Genomic DNA, 20,783 nt, shown 5'->3' with positions numbered 1-20,783 from the left:
TGTAAATGCACACGGACATGACATTTAATATTGTCACAGGCGAGCGGAATGAACGGGTTTCATTGTGCGTCAAGTACAACATGATGCCAAGTTTAATCTGAGCATAAAGCGACATGACAAAAGGGAGAACACGGTGTGTTCTATAAAGCATGAGCCCTGAATACGTGATGGCTGCTGAGCTCTGGGCGCTAGTACCAGACAGACAGACAGACAGACAGACAGACAGACAGACAGACAGACAGACAGACAGACAGACAGACAGACAGACAGACAGACAGACAGACAGACAGACAGACAGACAGACAGACAGACAGACAGACAGACAGACAGACAGACAGACAGACAGACAGACAGACAGACAGACAGACAGACAGACAGACAGACAGACAGACGTAAATCCTGAGCGCTGCAAAGAGAGGGCCCCAAAGTGTTCCTCTGTAACTCTATTTACAGCACCCCTGGCTCCTACTGTCTCTACCTCCCTCCCTCCTGGCAGACATTATAGCATCTGCTGAATGCAGGCAGGGATGATAAAGGGAAGCTCTATCCACTTCCATCATGTCAAAGAAGCGCCTCTACAATAGAGCTAGCAGTTATTTCAAAGAGATAATGTGTTTCAGAAATGACTCATTCAGTTATTCTACTGATCAGCTATTCTCTTGATATGGAAAGAGATGTACTGTATATGCAACCATTTGTTCAGGTTCCTCATTGTCTCTCTCTCTCTTTCCTCTCTGTTTCTGTGTACTGTAGGAGCGGGCACACTTTGAGAGCCTTGGTCACCATCTTAGCAAACTGGGAGAGGATGGCAAAATTGGCCACAGAGTCATCGACCTCACCAGGCCAGAGGATCTGGATGGTAAGTACAGACTTCTCACCTATAGATTTCCCTTTTCCCATGCTGAAAAGCCATCCAGTCAGTTCTATGTAACAGTGAATTCTTCAGACTGCTGCCTGCATTCCCCCCTGTGCACAGTGTGTTCCTATAGTGGACCAGAGAGAGGTGAGGACTGCCAGAGCAGTAGACCAGGGGGAGCTGGGTTGGGGGGATAGTGGTGTTTGAAGGCGCCCACTGCTCCCTGGTTTTCACAGGTAGGTGAGGGAAGGACAGGGTGCCTGAGGACAAAGCTGGCCCTTCTCCAGGCCTGGCCCCGGCTGCCAGTGCACTTGTTTGAGGTCCTGGGCACAGAGGTGTAAATTCGTGTAGCACCCGTGTGACAAAGCGCCATCTCCCTTTGTGGGCCTGGAGCGTAAACAGTGGCGAGGAATGCCTCGATGCGCCAATGTTTGTCTGACGTAAATATTTGCGTCAGTTTCCATGGCACTTCAGAGCCCCGAGCAGAGGGAAAATGAATCAGGCTCACCTTTAATAGCTGAAACATTCTCAAGATGGAGGGAGAGATATTTCTCAGGACAATACAAGAGCACTCTCCTCTTTAGATCCCTTCTAAAAGCCCGTTTAAAACATTTCCCACCAATTTCCCCATTTCCCAACATTCCCAACAAAATCATCACAACACACAACGTTTCACAAATTGTATGGTCTACCTCACATAAACCTGCTTGTTGACAAAGTCAAAGAACTGAAACATAAATTACTTGTCATGTCTGCTTTCACATCACACCCATAAATTCAGGATTAGAGGTGCAGTTAGTGGCCATAGACGAATAGTTCCCACGTTGTCACCGCAGCAGACTCTGTCCCACCCCTCTGGCCCTCAGGGCAGATGTTCTCTAGGTCCCCAGTCTCTCCCAGTTACCCCAGTGGGAACCTTTCTTCTGTGGCTACTGTGGAGTCAGAACAGGAGCAAGGCGCGCACAAGCCCCTGTCGTCAGGGATCAGTTGAGTCCTTTTATGTCCTCTGCAGGGCCGAGGGAAAGGCCAGTGCCAGACGCCTCTGGGAAGTGAGTTCCCAGCGGGCTGTGGATTAGGAGGAGGCAGGGAGGAGAGGAGAGGCAGGGCCCACGGAGGTCCTCTTCCCAGGGGGAGAGAGAGAGTGGTGGCCAGAAGCCAGATGAATGCACATAGCTCACCAACACAGTCACCATTTCATCTATCTCCACAAATATATCTGTCTGTTTCAACAGCACCACCAGATGAATGATGTGAACAGGGTTTTAACATGATGCCCACCACATTAAAGCCTCTTTTTATAACCGCAATCGGTTTACTTTGGAGAACAAGATCTGTGTTTACTTTTGAGGTTCTTGTTTGGAGGCATTATGTTGAGCAAATCTAAGAAAATGCATGTTTACTATGAGAATGGATAGGATATAACAATTATAATAACATTATTATCATTATTTACTTTAATTATTTGCCATTTTCAAATAATCATAGCTGTCAACAGCATTTTCAACCGCTTACCCTTAAGTGATTTCTTGAGGGAGAGCCAGGTACCACATGTAAATATGATTCATTATTTTAAAGCGGGGACTTTTTGTCCTGCAACACAGTATTCCACAGCAGGACAGAGTGTACTGCAGACTCCTTTCTGCTCCCCAACATGAGGAAAACTACTGCTAGTATCTGAATATACCTGAACAGGCTGTAGCTGCTACCTAGTGACTGTAGGTCTGTCAGGTCAGGGGTCAATTTCCCTACAGAGAAGAAACAGTGTTATTCAGAAGACCACTGTACAGCAGGCCTCGCTGTAATTCACAGAAAGCTTTAGGTTGCTTAAACTAATATTTGCAAAGCATGCAGCAACCAAATTAACAGCTGCCAAAGTTCTAATGAGGGCCATTGGAAAATAGTGGCGTGGTTTGGGAATAGATAGAATTTCCTTCATTTTGGAAGCCACGAGCCACATGCATCAGCTCACCGCAAAGTCATTAGGTCTTTTTAAGCTCAGATGACAAACATTAACAAATACCACAAAAGGCCTCAACCCAGCCTCTTTTTTCATTCACATATGGCTTTGTAGAAGTAGTATGACACGCGGGTTGTGTGTTTGTCTAAAGCGTCTCCGCCAGAGAGGGTCCTGGGAGAACAAAGGGGGCGTTGAGAGATGCAGGGAGGCAGGAAACAGAGTTAATCTGAACACACAGCACAATATCAGCCAAGGAGAAATAAATAGGAGGCTAAACTAGGTGGTTTAGACATGAGACCATATCAGTTACAACTGTAATATATTAGATCAATTAGGGTGTCCCTTTTTGAAGTTGGTTGATTCCCAAAACAATGAATTCAAATGGTTTTTGATGAAGGGATAAAACATTACATTTGCAAACATTTACTTGATTCAGACAATTCAGACAATTCCCTTTATACAGTTCACGTTTAATTTCCAATAGTTCTGTTTTAATCATATGGCCTATCCTTGGAGATCAGTGTGCGTGTGCCTGTGTGCCTGTGTGTGTCATTCCCATAGTCGGTTAGGACGGGGAGTTGGTTTTGCATGTCAGCCCAGGTTGCCCAGGTTTTATTGATTCATACTGGAATAGTGAGATGTGAACAGGAATGCACCTTGCCCCACTTTAAGGCTGATAGCATGCGAGAGGAGACGGAGGAGACAAAAGTAAGAGTTATTCTGTGGCATGCAAGTGCTAACATGTCAGCTGTTAGTTCCTTTACACACACATAGAAATGGAAGTATTCAAAGCATCCGACTGGCATGTTATTGTTTAATTAGCGGACTATGAACCACGGCTTGAATAGAGGCACTGAGCACTGCATGTGTCATATCTGTCCATACACTGCATGTGTCATATCTGTCCATACACTGCATGTGTCATATCTGTCCATACACTGCATGTGTCATATCTGTCCATACACTGCATGTGTCATATCTGTCCATACACTGCATGTGTCATATCTGTCCATACACTGCATGTGTCATATCTGTCCATACACTGCATGTGTCATATCTGTCCATACACTGCATGTGTCATATCTGTCCATACACTGCATGTGTCATATCTGTCCATACACTGCATGTGTCATATCTGTCCATACACTGCATGTTTCATATCTGTCCATACACTGCATGTGTCATATCTGTCCATACACTGCATGTGTCATATCTGTCCATACACTGCATGTTTCATATCTGTCAATACACTGCATGTGTCATATCTGTCAATACACTGCATGTGTCATATCTGTCCATACACTGCATGTTTCATATCTGTCCATACACTGCATGTGTCATATCTGTCCATACACTGCATGTTTCATATCTGTCAATACACTGCATGTGTCATATCTGTCCATACACTGCATGTTTCATATCTGTCCATACACTGCATGTGTCATATCTGTCAATACACTGCATGTGTCATATCTGTCCATACACTGCATGTTTCATATCTGTCAATACACTGCATGTTTCATATCTGTCAATACACTGCATGTGTCATATCTGTCCATACACTGCATGTTTCATATCTGTCCATACACTGCATGTGTCATATCTGTCAATACACTGCATGTGTCATATCTGTCCATACACTGCATGTTTCATATCTGTCAATACACTGCATGTGTCATATCTGTCCATACACTGCATGTTTCATATCTGTCCATACACTGCATGTGTCATATCTGTCAATACACTGCATGTGTCATATCTGTCCATACACTGCATGTTTCATATCTGTCAATACACTGCATGTTTCATATCTGTCCATACACTGCATGTGTCATATCTGTCCATACACTGCATGTTTCATATCTGTCAATACACTGCATGTGTCATATCTGTCCATTCACTGCATGTTTCATATCTGTCCATACACTGCATGTTTCATATCTGTCCATACACTGCATGTTTCATATCTGTCAATACACTGCATGTGTCATATCTGTCCATACACTGCATGTTTCATATCTGTCCATACACTGCATGCGGGCTGATCCCCTCCCTTGGAGGGAGAGGCCCTATTGTCATCAGTAAATACCTTTAGTGAGAGGTGTTTGATTTGATCCCACTGGGCGGGGAGCAGGGAGGGCTTGGCAGGTTGGAGTGATTGTTGCCTGCTCACTGAGGCAGATCCTCCTGAGCAGATTCCAGGGTGACAGTCGGTGTTGCCCTCAGAACAAAGGGGGGGGGCAGCATAGCCCTCTGGCTCTGCTCGGCACAGGGTCCAGTCTGAACCTGCAGCACACAGGTGTCATAGGCTGCTGGGCTTCACAACACTGTCTTCATTTTTTCTCCTTTCTTTCCCTCCCTCTTCTTCATTTTGCCTCCATCTCTGACTTCTTTCTCGTTTCCCTCTTCTTTTTTTTTTCTCTCTCTCTCTCTCTCTCTCTCTCTCTCTCTCTCTCTCTCTCTCTCTCTCTCTCTCTCTCTCTCTCTCTCTCTCTCTCTCTCTCTCTCTCTCTCTCTCTCTCTCTCTCTCTCTCTCTCTATCCCCCTCTCCTTCTCTCTCTCTATCCCTCTCTCCTTCTCTCTCTCTATCCTCTCTCTCTCTATCCCCCTCTCCTTCTCTCTCTATCCCTCTCTCCCTCTCTCGCTCCCTCTCCCCTTTCTCTCTATCTCTCTCTCCCTGCCCCCTCTCTCTCTATCTCTCCTTCTATCTCTCCCTCTCTCTCTCTCTCTCCTCTCTCTCGCCCTACCCCCCTCTTTCGCTCCCTCTCTCTCTCCTTCTCCCTCTCTGTCTCTCTCTGCAATTCATGCTGCTCATCTTCAGTGTCTGTGGGAGAAACAAATTAAAAGCAGATTCTCATATCGTTCCGTCACATTGAGCTGCAGGCCTCATGAATCACAATAAATTCGATTAAGCAGCCCTCCCTTGTTCCCCCCCTCACCCCTCCCCAGCCCCAACCCTGGGGGCTGCCCTGTCACTGCTAAACATCTGTATTTATTTATACAATCACATACCTAACTAACTGCTTCCCGAACGTGCTGCTCCTCCCCCAAAAATCAATTAATGCTTGTTTGTAAATGTCAGAACAGTGTTGGGTGTTTTATTGGAGAGAAAACAGCATTGTTGTAAATTGCATGTTACCCTTGTGGGGTGATGCTTGGTGAGCTTTAGGCCCTGCTGCTGCTGCCAGCTCTCTCAGTGGCTGCTGCTGCTGAGAGGGTGGCAGGGACCTCCCATGTGACCATACCCAAGCACTGTGGCAGGGACGGATGCGGTCATCTGTCCCCATGGAGTGGTGGCATCATGCCTTCTAGCCCAGGGTCAGGCTCATTTCTGCTCCCAGCTCCAAGTCCCAACACTGACAGACAGAGCCCTCAGCCCTGAGCTGGTTCTGAATCTGGGTCTGCTTAGCCCGTCAGCACTCCGTTCCACACTCACACAAAGCCACCAAGATGTTATAATGCTGTTTAGAAGAGCCATAGATTTCCCTTTCATGGCTTGCTGGTGCAGATACGAACTGGAGAAGAAGTTCTCCTCCTCGTCTTCCGCCTAGTGAACCAGAACCCAGGGCTTCACGGGCCTCATCTCTAATGAACTGATTGAAGTGGTTTGTTTCCTGGCGCTGGTGTCAGGGTGGCGGGCCGTGTTGTGTCCCCCTCCTCGTAAGAGGCTCACCTCTGCCCGTATGCATGCATGCCAGTATATAAATTGCTGAATCAGTGTCAGTGGCAGAGTAATGGCACGGGGGGCATCGTAAATTAGAGCGAGCGATCCCGGGGCGCAGACACTGGCTGTCGTGTCTGAGTGAGCACTACGCTCCTGCCCTAATGAATACCTTCATCTGGCCCGGCAGTCAGCAGATTGGCCTACGTTGATGGATACTGTCAGCCCCACGCCACACCACATTTCATTGCACAATAAACATGGCTGTCAAAACCAAACAAAGTGAAATCAATTCATCCTGTACAGTGAGTGCGTGCTAAATGAAATGAATGTACTGTGGGGACGGTGGCAGCAGAGGTAGTGTATTATTCCTGAATCCTGGCGGCGTAAAGCGGGGAGGTAAAGACATATAGGTTTTTCTCAACCAGGTACGTGCACAAGTATGTGTGTGTTGAAGGGGATACTTCGGGATTTTGACAATGAGGCCTTTTATCTACTTCCCCAGAGTCAGATGGACTAGTGGATACCATTTGTATGTCTCTGTGTCCAGTATGAAGGAAGTTAGAGGTAGTTTTGATTTTATTTTGATTTTATTTGATTTGATTTGGCGAGCCAATGCTAACTAGCGTTAGCTAGCAATTGCGCTAGCGCTAGTTAGCAACTTCAAACTGTACTCAGAGACATAAAAAGGGCATCCACAAGTTGACTCTGGGGAAGTAGATAACGGGCATTGCTAAAATCCTGAAGTATTCCTTTCAGGAGAGATAGAAGAGAAGGTGTGAGAGGAAGTTGGAGAAGAAAGGCTAGGCTCTAGAAGAGCTTGTTGACTCTCCCCAGGGCTCTGAAGGAGGATGATCATATGAACAGTATGGTGCAGGCCAGTCTGAGCCAGAGAGGTAGCTATATCCATCCATGCACAGTGCAGAGCAGGCAGATGACAGCCGTCTGACCGTCAGATGCCTGATATGACTGTGGCTCTGAGACTGTTGCCTGGCGGAGGCTAAATGACAAGAGCTGAGTCCCCAGGGCTCTGGCTGGTGTACCGTGACGGTGTGAAGAGGCAAATTGCTCTGGCCTCCCAGATAAAGGGAAGCCTTTCTGGATCATAAATGTGTCGGTATGACTGTTAAACATGAGCTGGTATAAATGGATTTGGAGGCCCTATATGGAGGCACAGCCCAGCGGGGGCCTGGGAGAATAGGGCCTCCTGCTGGACGGCCGGACCTCAGCCGAAGTCCCCCCTGAGTCCCAGCCAAGCCTCAGCTGATTCCCAGGCCTCACTCATAGAGATCAGGCCTACCGCCACAGGACCTCCATCCCCTTATCAGTTTGGACATGGCTGTCCACCCCAAGCCCAGCGGGACGTGTGTGTGTGCGTGTGCGTGCGCGTGCGCGTGCGCGTGCGTGCATGTTGTCTCTCACCTACTGTTTCCTTATACAGTCTCCTATAGATAGTTAAAGCTCTATCTAAAGTTGAGCCAGTCCTCTTCTCTCCATGTCTTACTTCAGGGCGTATCTCTGTACTGTGCTGAATAGAGCCAGTGAATGAGTCTGTGGATAGTGAATTAATCACAGAGTAGCACTACACTCCATTACTCATTAACAGTTGGATTTTGTTTATCAACTGAAATAATACTAGAAATCAAAGTGCAGGTAACGTGTGCCAAGATGGAGGGCTAGTAGAAGATCCTAATGAGAACACTTCACATGTGGATGATGAAATATGCATGAGTCATCCTAAGCTTTCCTTTCCAGATTTTGGATCATTAAAGATGGATGGTAGCATATGGAAAGCTTTTTTTGTCTTATTTTTCAAGCCTTGTTTATCAACATGTTTTTGTTTGTTTAAATATTCATACGGCTTTTATTTAATTCTTTCACATCTTACATATAAAAGGAAGCAAATGCGCATTGCAAACAGAAATCATTATCAGGCTGATGTACAGTTTAATACACAGAGAGGGAAAGAAACTCTTCTCACATGCTGATTGTGAATGTCCTGATTGAGAAACAGCACTTTTCTGACGAGTTCTGTGTGTGTCGGTATGCTCTCATCTCACACTCAGTATGTGCAAGTTAGAATGGGCTAAAGCAGAAGAATGTTATATTATATTAAGCACTCTCTTCCCTCCTTGATTGTATTTTTCTTAGAAGGACGGCCTCACGCTCCATATTTGTTATTTAACTTGGCATTCGTGCTTGTTTTAAAGAAACGTCTGGAACTTCAGTTTGAAACGTATGGGGCTGAGTATAGAAGTGTGCTTGTCGAGTCCCAGACAAAATATTTAACAGGCATTTAAGTCATGGTTCTCTTCTTTTGGGTTTGGATATATGTTGATCCGTAGGGTGGCTCCCCTGCTCTCACAATGTCCCCTTGTTCTACATTCAAAACATGCTTGTCAAATCCAGTTGTCAGAGCCAGTCTGGTCCAGTGGAAAGGAACCTTGAGAACTCAATTTCCTTTACCTTGTAGTGTAGCACCAACCCTACCCCTGGTCTGGTCTCAGTCCATCTCCAGCACCAATCCTACCCATGGTCTGGTCTCAGTCCAGCACCAACCCTACCCCTGTTCTGGTCTCAGTCCAGCACCAACCCTACCCCTGGTCGAGTGATTCCAGTCTCAGTCCCAGTCTCAGCCCCAGTCTCAGCCCCAGTCCCAGTCTCAGTCTCAGTAGTAGTGATGAGGGGTATGGGGGTTGAACGTGGCTCGTAGCAGTTGATTAATTGCTCGCCTCGCTCTCTCTTCTCCTTCTTGTTCCTACTCTGGCGTTTCCAGGGTGGAAAGCTCTGAATGGCTCTGGTACCGGAGCAGATAAACCACAACAGTATTATTGTTGGCCTACAGGAGGTGCCAGCACAGCCGAGGCACGGGTCTACAGAGAAGCCCGGGGGAGGAACAGCAACGAGCCCCACATCAAGAGACCCATGAACGCCTTCATGGTGTGGGCCAAAGATGAGCGCCGCAAGATCCTCCAAGCCTTCCCAGACATGCACAACTCCAACATTAGCAAGATCCTGGGTAAGCCTTTCTTCTTTCTCTCTCTCTCTTCCAGGCATACCTCTATCCTTCATCCAGCCAGTACAGAGTCTGTTACAGTCTGTTAGCCTTCCTGTGTTAGATTGTTAAAAAAAAATCTGACCAAGTTGGAAGGAACAGGATCGGATTTGCTCAGAAAGTCAGGAAACTGGCATGAAAATATATATTTTAATAGGTTTGTTGAAACTAGCGTTCTTAGGTTTGTCAATGAGAATTTTGTCTCTCCCACAGATGCTGAAAAAACAGTCCTTATACAGTTGATACAATCAGTTTACTATTAAATGATGTTGTAGGCTTTCGTTAAAATGAAATGTTCCCTATTAAGCACAATGAAGTGAAACAATAGCAAGTGCCCGAAAGCGGCTTCCCTTTTGAAAGCCTGGTTTAGTGTACTCCTCCTCAATAGCCCCCCCCCCTCTCTCCCACAAATCTCCCCTCAGCTGGATATAAACACTAGGCTGTTTAACTGTTGGCAATAGTGATAAACGTGTAGTGTTTAAACCACTATGTTAACAACAAGAAGAAACAGAACGCCATTCATGAAACAGTGGAACACTGTGGAGGAAAATTGCCTGGCGGACAGAATCTAACACGTTACTGTTCGTGATGTGAGACCCAGCGGTCTGCCGGTCCAGAGCTGAAATCTACAGTCGTTCATTAACACGTTACTGTTCGTGATGTGAGACCCAGCGGTCTGCCGGTCCAGAGCTGAAATCTACAGTCGTTCATTAACACGTTACTGTTCGTGATGTGAGACCCAGCGGTCTGGCGGTCCAGAGCTGAAATCTACAGTCGTTCATTAACACGTTACTGTTCGTGATGTGAGACCCAGCGGTCTGGCGGTCCAGAACTGAAATCTACAGTCGTTCATTAACACGTTACTGTTCGTGATGGAGACCCAGTGGTCTGGCGGTCCAGAGCTGAAATCTACAGTCGTTCATTAACACGTTACTGTTCGTGACGGAGACCCAGCGGTCTGGCGGTCCAGAGCTGAAATCTATAGTCGTTCATTAACACGTTACTGTTCGTGACGGAGACCCAGCGGTCTGGCGGTCCAGAGCTGAAATCTGTTCATTTCGTTCATTAACACGTCTGGCGGTCCAGACTGAAATCTACAGTCGTGATGTGAGACCCAGCGGTCTGCCGGTCCAGAGCTGAAATCTACAGTCGTTCATTAACACGTTACTGTTCGTGATGTGAGACCCAGCGGTCTGGCGGTCCAGAGCTGAAATCTACAGTCGTTCATTAACACGTTACTGTTCGTGATGGAGACCCAGCGGTCTGGCGGACCAGAGCTGAAATCTACAGTCGTTCATTAACACGTTACTGTTCGTGATGTGAGACCTAGCGGTCTGGCGGTCCAGAGCTGAAATCTACAGTCGTTCATTAACACGTTACTGTTCGTGACGGGAGACACAGCGGTCTGGCGGTCCAGAGCTGAAATCTACAGTCGTTCATTGACACGTTACTGTTCGTGACGGGAGACCCAGCGGTCTGGCGGTCCAGAGCTGAAATCTACAGTCGTTCATTGACACGTTACTGTTCGTGATGTGAGACCCAGTGGTCTGGCGGTCCAGAGCTGAAATCTATAGTCGTTCATTAACACGTTACTGTTCGTGACGTGACGGGAGACCCAGCGGTCTGGCGGTCCAGAGCTGAAATCTAACAGTCGTTCATTAACACGTTACTGTTCGTGACGGGAGACCCAGCGGTCTGGCGGTCCAGAGCTGAAATCTACAGTCGTTCATTAACACGTTACTGTTCGTGATGTGAGACCCAGCGGTCTGCCGGTCCAGAGCTGAAATCTACAGTCGTTCATTAACACGTTACTGTTCATTGATGTGAGACCCAGCGGTCTGGCGGTCCAGAGCTGAAATCTACAGTCGTTCATTAACACGTTACTGTTCGTGATGTGAGACCCAGCGGTCTGCCGGTCCAGAGCTGAAATCTACAGTCGTTCATTAACACGTTACTGTTCGTGATGTGAGACCCAGCGGTCTGGCGGTCCAGAGCTGAAATCTACAGTCGTTCATTAACACGTTACTGTTCGTGATGTGAGACCCAGCGGTCTGGCGGTCCAGAACTGAAATCTACAGTCGTTCATTAACACGTTACTGTTCGTGACGGGAGACCCAGCGGTCTGGCGGTCCAGAGCTGAAATCTACAGTCGTTCATTAACACGTTACTGTTCGTGACGGGAGACCCAGCGGTCTGGCGGTCCAGAGCTGAAATCTACAGTCGTTCATTAACACGTTACTGTTCGTGACAGGAGACCCAGCGGTCTGGCGGTCCAGAGCTGAAATCTGCATTCGTTCATTAACACGTTACTGTTCGTGACGGGAGACCCAGCGGTCTGGCGGTCCAGAGCTGAAATCTACCGTCGTTCATTAACACGTTACTGTTCGTGACGGGAGACCCAGCGGTCTGGCGGTCCAGAGCTGAAATCTGCATTCGTTCATTAACACGTTACTGTTCGTGATGTGAGACCCAGCGGTCTGCCGGTCCAGAGCTGAAATCTACAGTCGTTCATTAACACGTTACTGTTCGTGATGTGAGACCCAGCGGTCTGGCGGTCCAGAGCTGAAATCTACAGTCGTTCATTAACACGTTACTGTTCGTGACGGGAGACCCAGCGGTCTGGCGGACCAGAGCTGAAATCTACAGTCGTTCATTAACACGTTACTGTTCGTGACGGGAGACCTAGCGGTCTGGCGGTCCAGAGCTGAAATCTACAGTCGTTCATTAACACGTTACTGTTCGTGACGGGAGACACAGCGGTCTGGCGGTCCAGAGCTGAAATCTACAGTCGTTCATTGACACGTTACTGTTCGTGACGGGAGACCCAGCGGTCTGGCGGTCCAGAGCTGAAATCTACAGTCGTTCATTGACACGTTACTGTTCGTGATGTGAGACCCAGTGGTCTGGCGGTCCAGAGCTGAAATCTATAGTCGTTCATTAACACGTTACTGTTCGTGACGTGACGGGAGACCCAGCGGTCTGGCGGTCCAGAGCTGAAATCTAACAGTCGTTCATTAACACGTTACTGTTCGTGACGGGAGACCCAGCGGTCTGGCGGTCCAGAGCTGAAATCTACAGTCGTTCATTAACACGTTACTGTTCGTGATGTGAGACCCAGCGGTCTGCCGGTCCAGAGCTGAAATCTACAGTCGTTCATTAACACGTTACTGTTCGTGATGTGAGACCCAGCGGTCTGGCGGTCCAGAGCTGAAATCTACAGTCGTTCATTAACACGTTACTGTTCGTGATGTGAGACCCAGCGGTCTGCCGGTCCAGAGCTGAAATCTACAGTCGTTCATTAACACGTTACTGTTCGTGATGTGAGACCCAGCGGTCTGGCGGTCCAGAGCTGAAATCTACAGTCGTTCATTAACACCTTACTGTTCGTGATGTGAGACCCAGCGGTCTGGCGGTCCAGAACTGAAATCTACAGTCGTTCATTAACACGTTACTGTTCGTGACGGGAGACCAAGCGGTCTGGCGGTCCAGAGCTGAAATCTACAGTCGTTCATTAACACGTTACTGTTCGTGACGGGAGACCCAGCGGTCTGGCGGTCCAGAGCTGAAATCTACCGTCGTTCATTAACACGTTACTGTTCGTGACAGGAGACCCAGCGGTCTGGCGGTCCAGAGCTGAAATCTGCATTCGTTCATTAACACGTTACTGTTCGTGATGTGAGACCCAGCGGTCTGCCGGTCCAGAGCTGAAATCTACAGTCGTTCATTAACACGTTACTGTTCGTGATGTGAGACCCAGCGGTCTGGCGGTCCAGAGCTGAAATCTACAGTCGTTCATTAACACGTTACTGTTCGTGACGGGAGACCCAGCGGTCTGGCGGACCAGAGCTGAAATCTACAGTCGTTCATTAACACGTTACTGTTCGTGACGGGAGACCTAGCGGTCTGGCGGTCCAGAGCTGAAATCTACAGTCGTTCATTAACACGTTACTGTTCGTGACGGGAGACACAGCGGTCTGGCGGTCCAGAGCTGAAATCTACAGTCGTTCATTGACACGTTACTGTTCGTGACGGGAGACCCAGCGGTCTGGCGGTCCAGAGCTGAAATCTACAGTCGTTCATTGACACGTTACTGTTCGTGATGTGAGACCCAGCGGTCTGGCGGTCCAGAGCTGAAATCTACAGTCGTTCATTAACACGTTACTGTTCGTGATGTGAGACCCAGCGGTCTGGCGGTCCAGAACTGAAATCTACAGTCGTTCATTAACCCGTTACTGTTCGTGATGTGAGACCCAGCGGTCTGGCGGTCCAGAGCTGAAATCTACAGTCATTCATTAACACGTTACTGTTCGTGATGTGAGACCCAGCGGTCTGGCGGTCCAGAGCTGAAATCTACAGTCGTTCATTAACATGTCGAAAATATTTGTTCTCCGTATAAAAAAGTCATTTTTTCTAACTGCACATTTGATGCAGACAGGGTATAACTTAAAACCTTTGTAACAGTTTTAATCTCTTAATGACTTTCATGCTCAGCTGCCAGCTGAAGCCCACTGTGGTTAATACCTGTGTATGTGGACATAAACATTTGTAGCCCGGTACCAGTGGGAGTGGGGGGTGAGGCGGGGGGTGGCGTGTTGTCTGATTCGCCACAGTGGCTCAATCAGCCCTGGCTTACAGACGGATTTACCGCCACGTCACTGCCGTCAGTGTTTGTCATGAAAAATGACAGTGGTTAAATGGGTCTCGTCTCCACTGCACTGAGAGTCAATAGATCACAGCTTTTAAAAGTGGCGTCACCCAGGCAGGAGCAGGACACACTAGAGATCAGCTAGAGACTATTTACAGGCCTGGTGTAGTTCCTGTTAACTCACCCACATCCCAGCCACTGGCTTTATGGGTTTACATGGTTACTACAGAGACCACAAAATAATATACTGTATCCACAATGGAATCTCCTATTTGCATTGATATATCTATTGAGTCTTATTAACTAATTATTTCAATTATTATTTCCTTTTTACACCTCTGTAGTGAAAATGTATGTTCAAAGTGTATGTTTTACTGATATCTGTGTGTCTGCTGTGTTACAGGCTCTCGCTGGAAGTCTATGACCAACCAGGAGAAGCAGCCGTTCTATGAGGAACAGGCCCGTCTCAGTAAGATCCACCTGGAGAAGTACCCCAACTACAAGTACAAGCCCCGGCCCAAGAGGACCTGCATCATCGACGGGAAGAAGCTCCGCATCGGCGAGTACAAGCAGATGATGCGCTCGCGACGGCAAGAGATGAGGCAGTTCTTCACTGTGGGGTAGGTGCACAGTGAAGAACGCCAGGCTTAGAGCACAGGCGCGACACACACACGTAGACACACAGCTAAATGACTATTCTGAAATCAGTTGGCCTTTTGCCTGAGAACAGACTCTCTCTTCACTGTGCTTACACTAAAGATTGTTGTAGTGTGTCTGTAACTTGTCACACTAAGCCCCTGACCTTCGAATCAACCCATTTCATCAACCCATTAAATCATGTATGTTATACAGCCCTCAGAATAGATGAATAACGTTTGAACTACTTTCCCTTTTCCGTAAAAAGAAAACGTGTTGTTTTTTTCTCCACGTGTAGTGATGACGGTGGTGATAGTTCGTCGTACGCAATTTCCAACCGGTTTGCGGAACATTAATGAAACCCCAAGTCAAACACATTTCCTCATCCACCTTACTGTCAAGTGTTTTTTAATAGTAGTGATTTATCAATTTGAGACAATAGCCGACTGCAATAGCAGAGAAAGAGATGCCGACAGTATTACAGGATATAAAGCATAAGAAGAGGTTTACAGAGGCCTGGAGGGCAGCTGTCTGAAGCTTAACTTCCTAGTTTACTGCGTGTGGTCAGTAAGGAGAAGGCTTCTCCAGGTGTTCCCTCATCACCCGTAAGCTATACGATCACTGGCGTATCAATCACTGCTAAAACACCAGATGAGAGAGAGCGAGAGAGAAAGAGAGAGCGCACTAACCACCAATCGGCTTTATGTTACCAGTAAACTGGGTGCCGTTTCAGAACGACTCAGAACGGTGCTGTCTGGACAACTGTTCTCCCAAATCATTTTCACAGAACCATTGGCTGAGAACACACCTCTGTGGAGAACAGTTAATCCAGCTAGCTCTCTCAGTTTAAGTGCTGAAGTGGAGGTGTCTTTAGGGTTGTCTCGAGCAGCACACACACTGTCAGCATTCTTTCCATTTGCTCATCCCATGTGATTCTAATTGTTTTCCTTTATATATATTTGAAGTAAAGCCTTTTTCCATGTAAAAAAATAACACAGAACTCATATTGTAACGAGAAGTAAGTCTGGATTTTAACGATGAAACAGGAACAAACTTGTCTAATGGTCACTCTCTCTCACTGTCCTTCATTTTCTCCCTACAGGCAACAACCGCAAATCCCCATCAGCACCAGCGCCGGCGTGGTCTACCCTGGGGCCATAACCATGGCAACGACCACACCCTCCCCTCACATGACGTCGGAGTGCTCCAGCGCCTCAGCAAGCCCGGAGCCGGCCATTCCCGTCATCCAGAGCACCTACAACATGAAGATAGAGCCCAGTGCCATGTTAACCAACGTCCCCATCATCAACGGAGAGGTAGATGAGATGGACATGTACGAGGACTTTGACGAGGAGCCCAAATCGGACTACAGCAGTGAGACTGAGACACTGGAGCCCATCGTCAGCGCCAACTGAGGCCTCTCAACACACGAGCCGAGACATACACACATTCGTACTGGAGAACCATCCCCAGGGCGGAAGACTGACTGAAGGAGGAGAAACAGAAGAACAAAAAAATACAGAAGAAAAAGAAATGGTTGTGTTGATTTATCATTTAGGAGCCTGCATGCATATGTGGCTCCGTCAGAATCAACAGCTAAAGGTCTTAAATGTTTCTTACAGTGTGTGAAGCAGTTTGGTTTAGTTCCTTTTGTTTTTTATTATCTCATCGTTTATTGTTTGTGTTTTCTTCATGGACATTTACACAATTAGGTTATTGCCTATACAACTTTGAATGACAGGACTTGAAATGTAACGTTTGATATGAATCCATAATTCTTACAGTCTTACTTTTTTTCTTATGGTATACATATTTTTTTCTCTTCAGTTAAATGCTTTTAATAGATTTCATTACTGTTTTTGATGGGAGTTATATATTCTCACTCAGGTATGCTGTGCCAGCCAACAGCTTGTGAATGTTTTAAATCTAAATTTATTTGAAACTATTTAGAAAACAAAATATTTGGAAATTCCTATTAACTAAAAACAAACAAACAAACAGAACAATTCCACAATTCTGAGACATAATCAGACTCCCTTATTATTCATTGTATTAGTGTTATTATTAGAATAATTATTATTGGTATTATTAACATACTGTACAATTTTGTGCAGATGTGCCAAACGTTTCAAGGGTTCTTTCTCTTAAATAATTTGTTTGAGTCTCGAGGGAGAGACTCGAGTCTTAGACAATCTCTTAATATCTTAGTGCGGCTTCAAAATCCAGTTTCTTTATATACCTTCTATATTGAAACACTCAGGAATCTGGAGACAGTGTGCTGTGTCTAGGGCAGGAACAGGAAGTGATGCAATAGCTTCAGGTGTGGTTGTTCATAATGGCAGCTGTTCTCCATAGAGACCAATGCGGTGACCAACAGGCCCTTCTCTCCCTGTCCCTCTCCAGCTCATGTCACCAGCCCAGTCTGACACAGAGCACTATAACACTCCCCTCACACTCTCTGCTCATTCTTCAACTCAGTCTTACCAAGTTCTTAATCAGAGTGATTGTAATCAGGCCAGAATTCCAAGGGGCCAAAGGCATCCAATCTGTGGGATTGGAAAGGCAGCGAAAGGCAGCTTTGGGGGCATTATAATCACAAATTGCTGTTTTACAATGTGTAGCTACAGTACATTTGCTTGAACACTTTAGCCCCTATTGGGGCGGCTAGTTTTAAAGTCTTTGGTCTTAACATTTTGTTGTTGTTAAATCTTAAGTATTTTTTGGACATTGTAAATCTTAAATTGACACGGGAAGGTCTTAAAGCAGAGTTAACTACTGCAGCAGTCTTAAGAGAAGAGGCAGTGTGTGAGGGAATAACATCGTGCTTTTATTAAAGGAGGGTTACAGACAAGGTATTACATTCTAACGAGTCATATTAAACACAAAAGTATTTCATTCAGAAGCCACACCAGTACTGAGATGGTGATTCTCTACATTCATGCACTTAGATATTAACACTTACTACTTCATTTTTCAACTAAGTTAATATTTTATATTGAACAAAATTTGTGTTGTTTTATAATGACCAGTTGCCTATTTTACATAAAGTTAAACTTAAGTATTTTAGAGCAATTGAAAATGCACTTCTGTATTTTATTTACATACAGACAATGAATATGACATATAACACAATCAATCAGCTCTTAATGTTGTGACAATCAGTCACAAACTGAAAGTCCTTTACCTCTTGAATGGTCCTTTTACCAGTTGAACAGATCCCAGGTTGTTACCTATGGAGAAACAGCTAGAGATGGCCAGCAGTCAAGGCCTTACTGTCATAATACAGCCCTCCTACAGGCCTCCCTCTCTGCCCTGCCCTGTCTCGACCCCTTCCCATGGCAACCCCCACACCCAGGGGGTGCCATCTGGCTCAGAGTGGCAGGCAGTGCGAGGCTGGGGAGAGGAGAGAGGGGGAACAATAAGGACGGGGCACGTAGCGCGTATTGTGCTCTCCATCAAAGCACAGACAGTGAGGCCTCTGCCCTGGCTCCCGCCCTGGCCCAGCCACTAGGCGCTGGCGAGCAGATGGAACAAGTACATCAAGCTGTGGGGGATTATTAAAATGACTGACGAGTGGATATCATCTCAAATGCAGCATTATTAATGCATGAGCCCGGCTATTCTCCTCCGTGCCCTTGAACCTGTCCATTTCAGACCAAGCCCAGAGGTTTAAAATGATCTAAATGGCTGGTCACCAGCGCTGGCTGTCTACATGGCCAGGACTCCCTCCTACTGCTGGTCACTGCATTACTCTCCCAGGTCTAATTGATACAGATGGCTCTTTAGTACTTTTAATTTTACTCGGCCCATTCAGAGCTGGCTTTTATTGTGTTGTGTCCACGTTTGAAAGCATTTATCTTAAGTCTTAGTAGTTTTTAAGCACCTCATTATTAATTTCCATTTCAGTTTCTTTTTCTTTTGTTGGTTGGTTGGTTTCTTTGTTGCTGTTGTTGTTTTAAGGTACAATGCTTTTTTCTAGGGTTTCCTCCCATACACAAACCTAAACGGATTTCCCTCCAGGTCCACAAGTCTAGGTTTTTAAGCTGTTACTTCTGTTTGCTGGTTGATTGGTTGATTTGTACGTGATTTGTACATATTTCTATGTCCATGCCTAACCAATTCAGTGGGCTGGTAGTTACAAAAGGACTGTTGATAGGACTGAAACTTGACTGCGCTTGTATAACAAAAAAATTACAAAAAAACGAAGAACTTATATCTCGCAAGGAGTCAAAGTGTTATAAGCACTGGATATAAATGGTATTTTTTATCAATTCTGACTAATGTGAAGCTGTTGTACCAGAAAAAAAACCTGAATGAACAAAAGTCACGACGACTTGGACTCGTGGGCTCGTTCTCACAGTTACCAGATTTGAATCATTTTTCAGTCTACTTGTTTTGTTTATTTATGCAAAGACATGTGTAGTGAATGAACACTTTGTCTAAGCTCCAGGGCCACCAAGGGGAGAGAGACAGCGCGCGAGAGAGACTGAGCAGTAAACTCGACAGAAGGCTTGCATAGTAACTGGTTAGCTGAGAAACACCGGATTTCAGACACGCATTTTATTGGTCACATATGTTTTGTGTTGTATATTGTATTTGAAGCTATATAGTGAGAATAGACATTTTATTGTATTTATTAGCCTCTGTTGGCTCTAAAATTGTCAGTAGAACATTATGAAAGGACAATCAGAGAGAAAAAAAGATGTTTAATGAATTGGAGCTTCATTTTTCAGTAAATTCACCATTTCATTATAGATTTTATTGTAAATACAACATAGGAAATATAATTATATTTTTGTTCATAAGTACTTAGTGAAGTATAAGTTCTGTATTTGACTGTTATTTTTTTCTTCCTTTTTTTTACATCAGTGTATGTTGATCCATGTTCTTAAAACTGACAAGTCACTGTACGTCATGTAGATTCTGATTATTTCTCCCAGTTGAAGAGAGCAGTATTGAACGGTTGAAGAGAACAGTATTGGACGGTTGAGTAGAGCAGTATTGGACGGAGCTGTAGCTGAGATAGGCAGACAGGCCCCTTCTTGCTAGCGTTTCAATGACCTCCCTCAGACAATTCAAGGAGCCAATCAAAACCCAAGCTGTATTCCTTAGCCTTGGACATTAAGGACAAACGTTTTTTAAATAAATAACTTCATTTTTATTTAATTACATGCACAGTCGGTACAAATAAAGTACTCTGTATCTTTCATAGGGACAGTGCTAAAATTCATCTGAACAACAAGCCGTTAAGATGCATATGTTTTTATTATACAACTTGCGTTTGCAATCTTGACTCAATCCTAGCGACATACCTTATCGCTTGTGTTTTGTGTTTTTCACAGCCCTCAGTGGTTATACTGTTATGTGTCAAATTTGAACGGAGAGGTTGATAGTATCATAAATTAATAGCTAAATTTGAACGGAGAGGTTGATAGTATCATAAATTAATAGCTAAATTTGAACGGAGAGGTTGATAGTATCATAAATGAATAGCTACATTTGAATTGCACATCTGCATGCATTTGTTACATTTAAAATTAGAATGACACAAGAGGATTTTATTCATTGGCAATTTTACACAAATTAGGTTCTTAGGGAGCTGAAATTGAAGGGAGTGTGCAAATATTTATTAGTTTTAACGTGGCACAATGCAGAGCCACTAGTGTGTATTCTAGGCCTATACCTCATACTGACCTTTAAAAGGTAGCCCATCCAGCCATTTGTCATTTTCTATGTGTTGCTGACCTTTTTAAAGGTAGCCCATCCCCATCCAGTGTAGTCATCATCCAGCCATGTTGACCTTTTCTATGTGTTGCTGCAAAGTGTCCAGCCATCATGAGTCATGACCTTTTCTATGTGTTGCTGACCTTTTTAAAGGTAGCCCATCCAGCCATCAGCAAAGTGTAGTCATGACCTTTTCTATGTGTTGCTGACCTTTTTAAAGGTAGCCCATCCAGCCATCAGCAAAGTGTA

General features: G+C 45.6%; 1 protein-coding gene across 4 annotated transcripts in view; it reads left to right on the top strand.

Annotated features, from left to right (window-relative positions):
• The window catches only part of LOC124035616 (transcription factor SOX-6-like), a 226,213-nt gene extending 205,726 nt beyond the window's left edge, over positions 1 to 20,487 (top strand). For 3 of the 4 annotated variants that reach the window (XM_046349155.1, XM_046349154.1, XM_046349153.1), the window contains 4 exons: positions 754 to 859; positions 9,251 to 9,493; positions 14,578 to 14,794; positions 15,913 to 20,487. In XM_046349155.1, coding sequence (XP_046205111.1) covers positions 754 to 859; positions 9,251 to 9,493; positions 14,578 to 14,794; positions 15,913 to 16,225 — 879 coding nt within the window. In that variant the 3' untranslated portion in view covers positions 16,226 to 20,487. The remainder of the gene's footprint in view (positions 1 to 753; positions 860 to 9,250; positions 9,494 to 14,577; positions 14,795 to 15,912) is intronic. The other variant, XM_046349156.1, reaches the window with a different exon arrangement.
• Positions 20,488 to 20,783: the final 296 nt, after the last annotated feature.

The sequence above is a fragment of the Oncorhynchus gorbuscha genome, linkage group LG05 (genome assembly GCF_021184085.1).
Source record: "Oncorhynchus gorbuscha isolate QuinsamMale2020 ecotype Even-year linkage group LG05, OgorEven_v1.0, whole genome shotgun sequence".
Taxonomy (NCBI): Eukaryota; Metazoa; Chordata; class Actinopteri; order Salmoniformes; family Salmonidae; genus Oncorhynchus; species Oncorhynchus gorbuscha.
The sequence above is the reverse complement of the archived record's forward strand: the minus strand, read 5'-3'. Positions and strand labels throughout refer to the sequence as shown.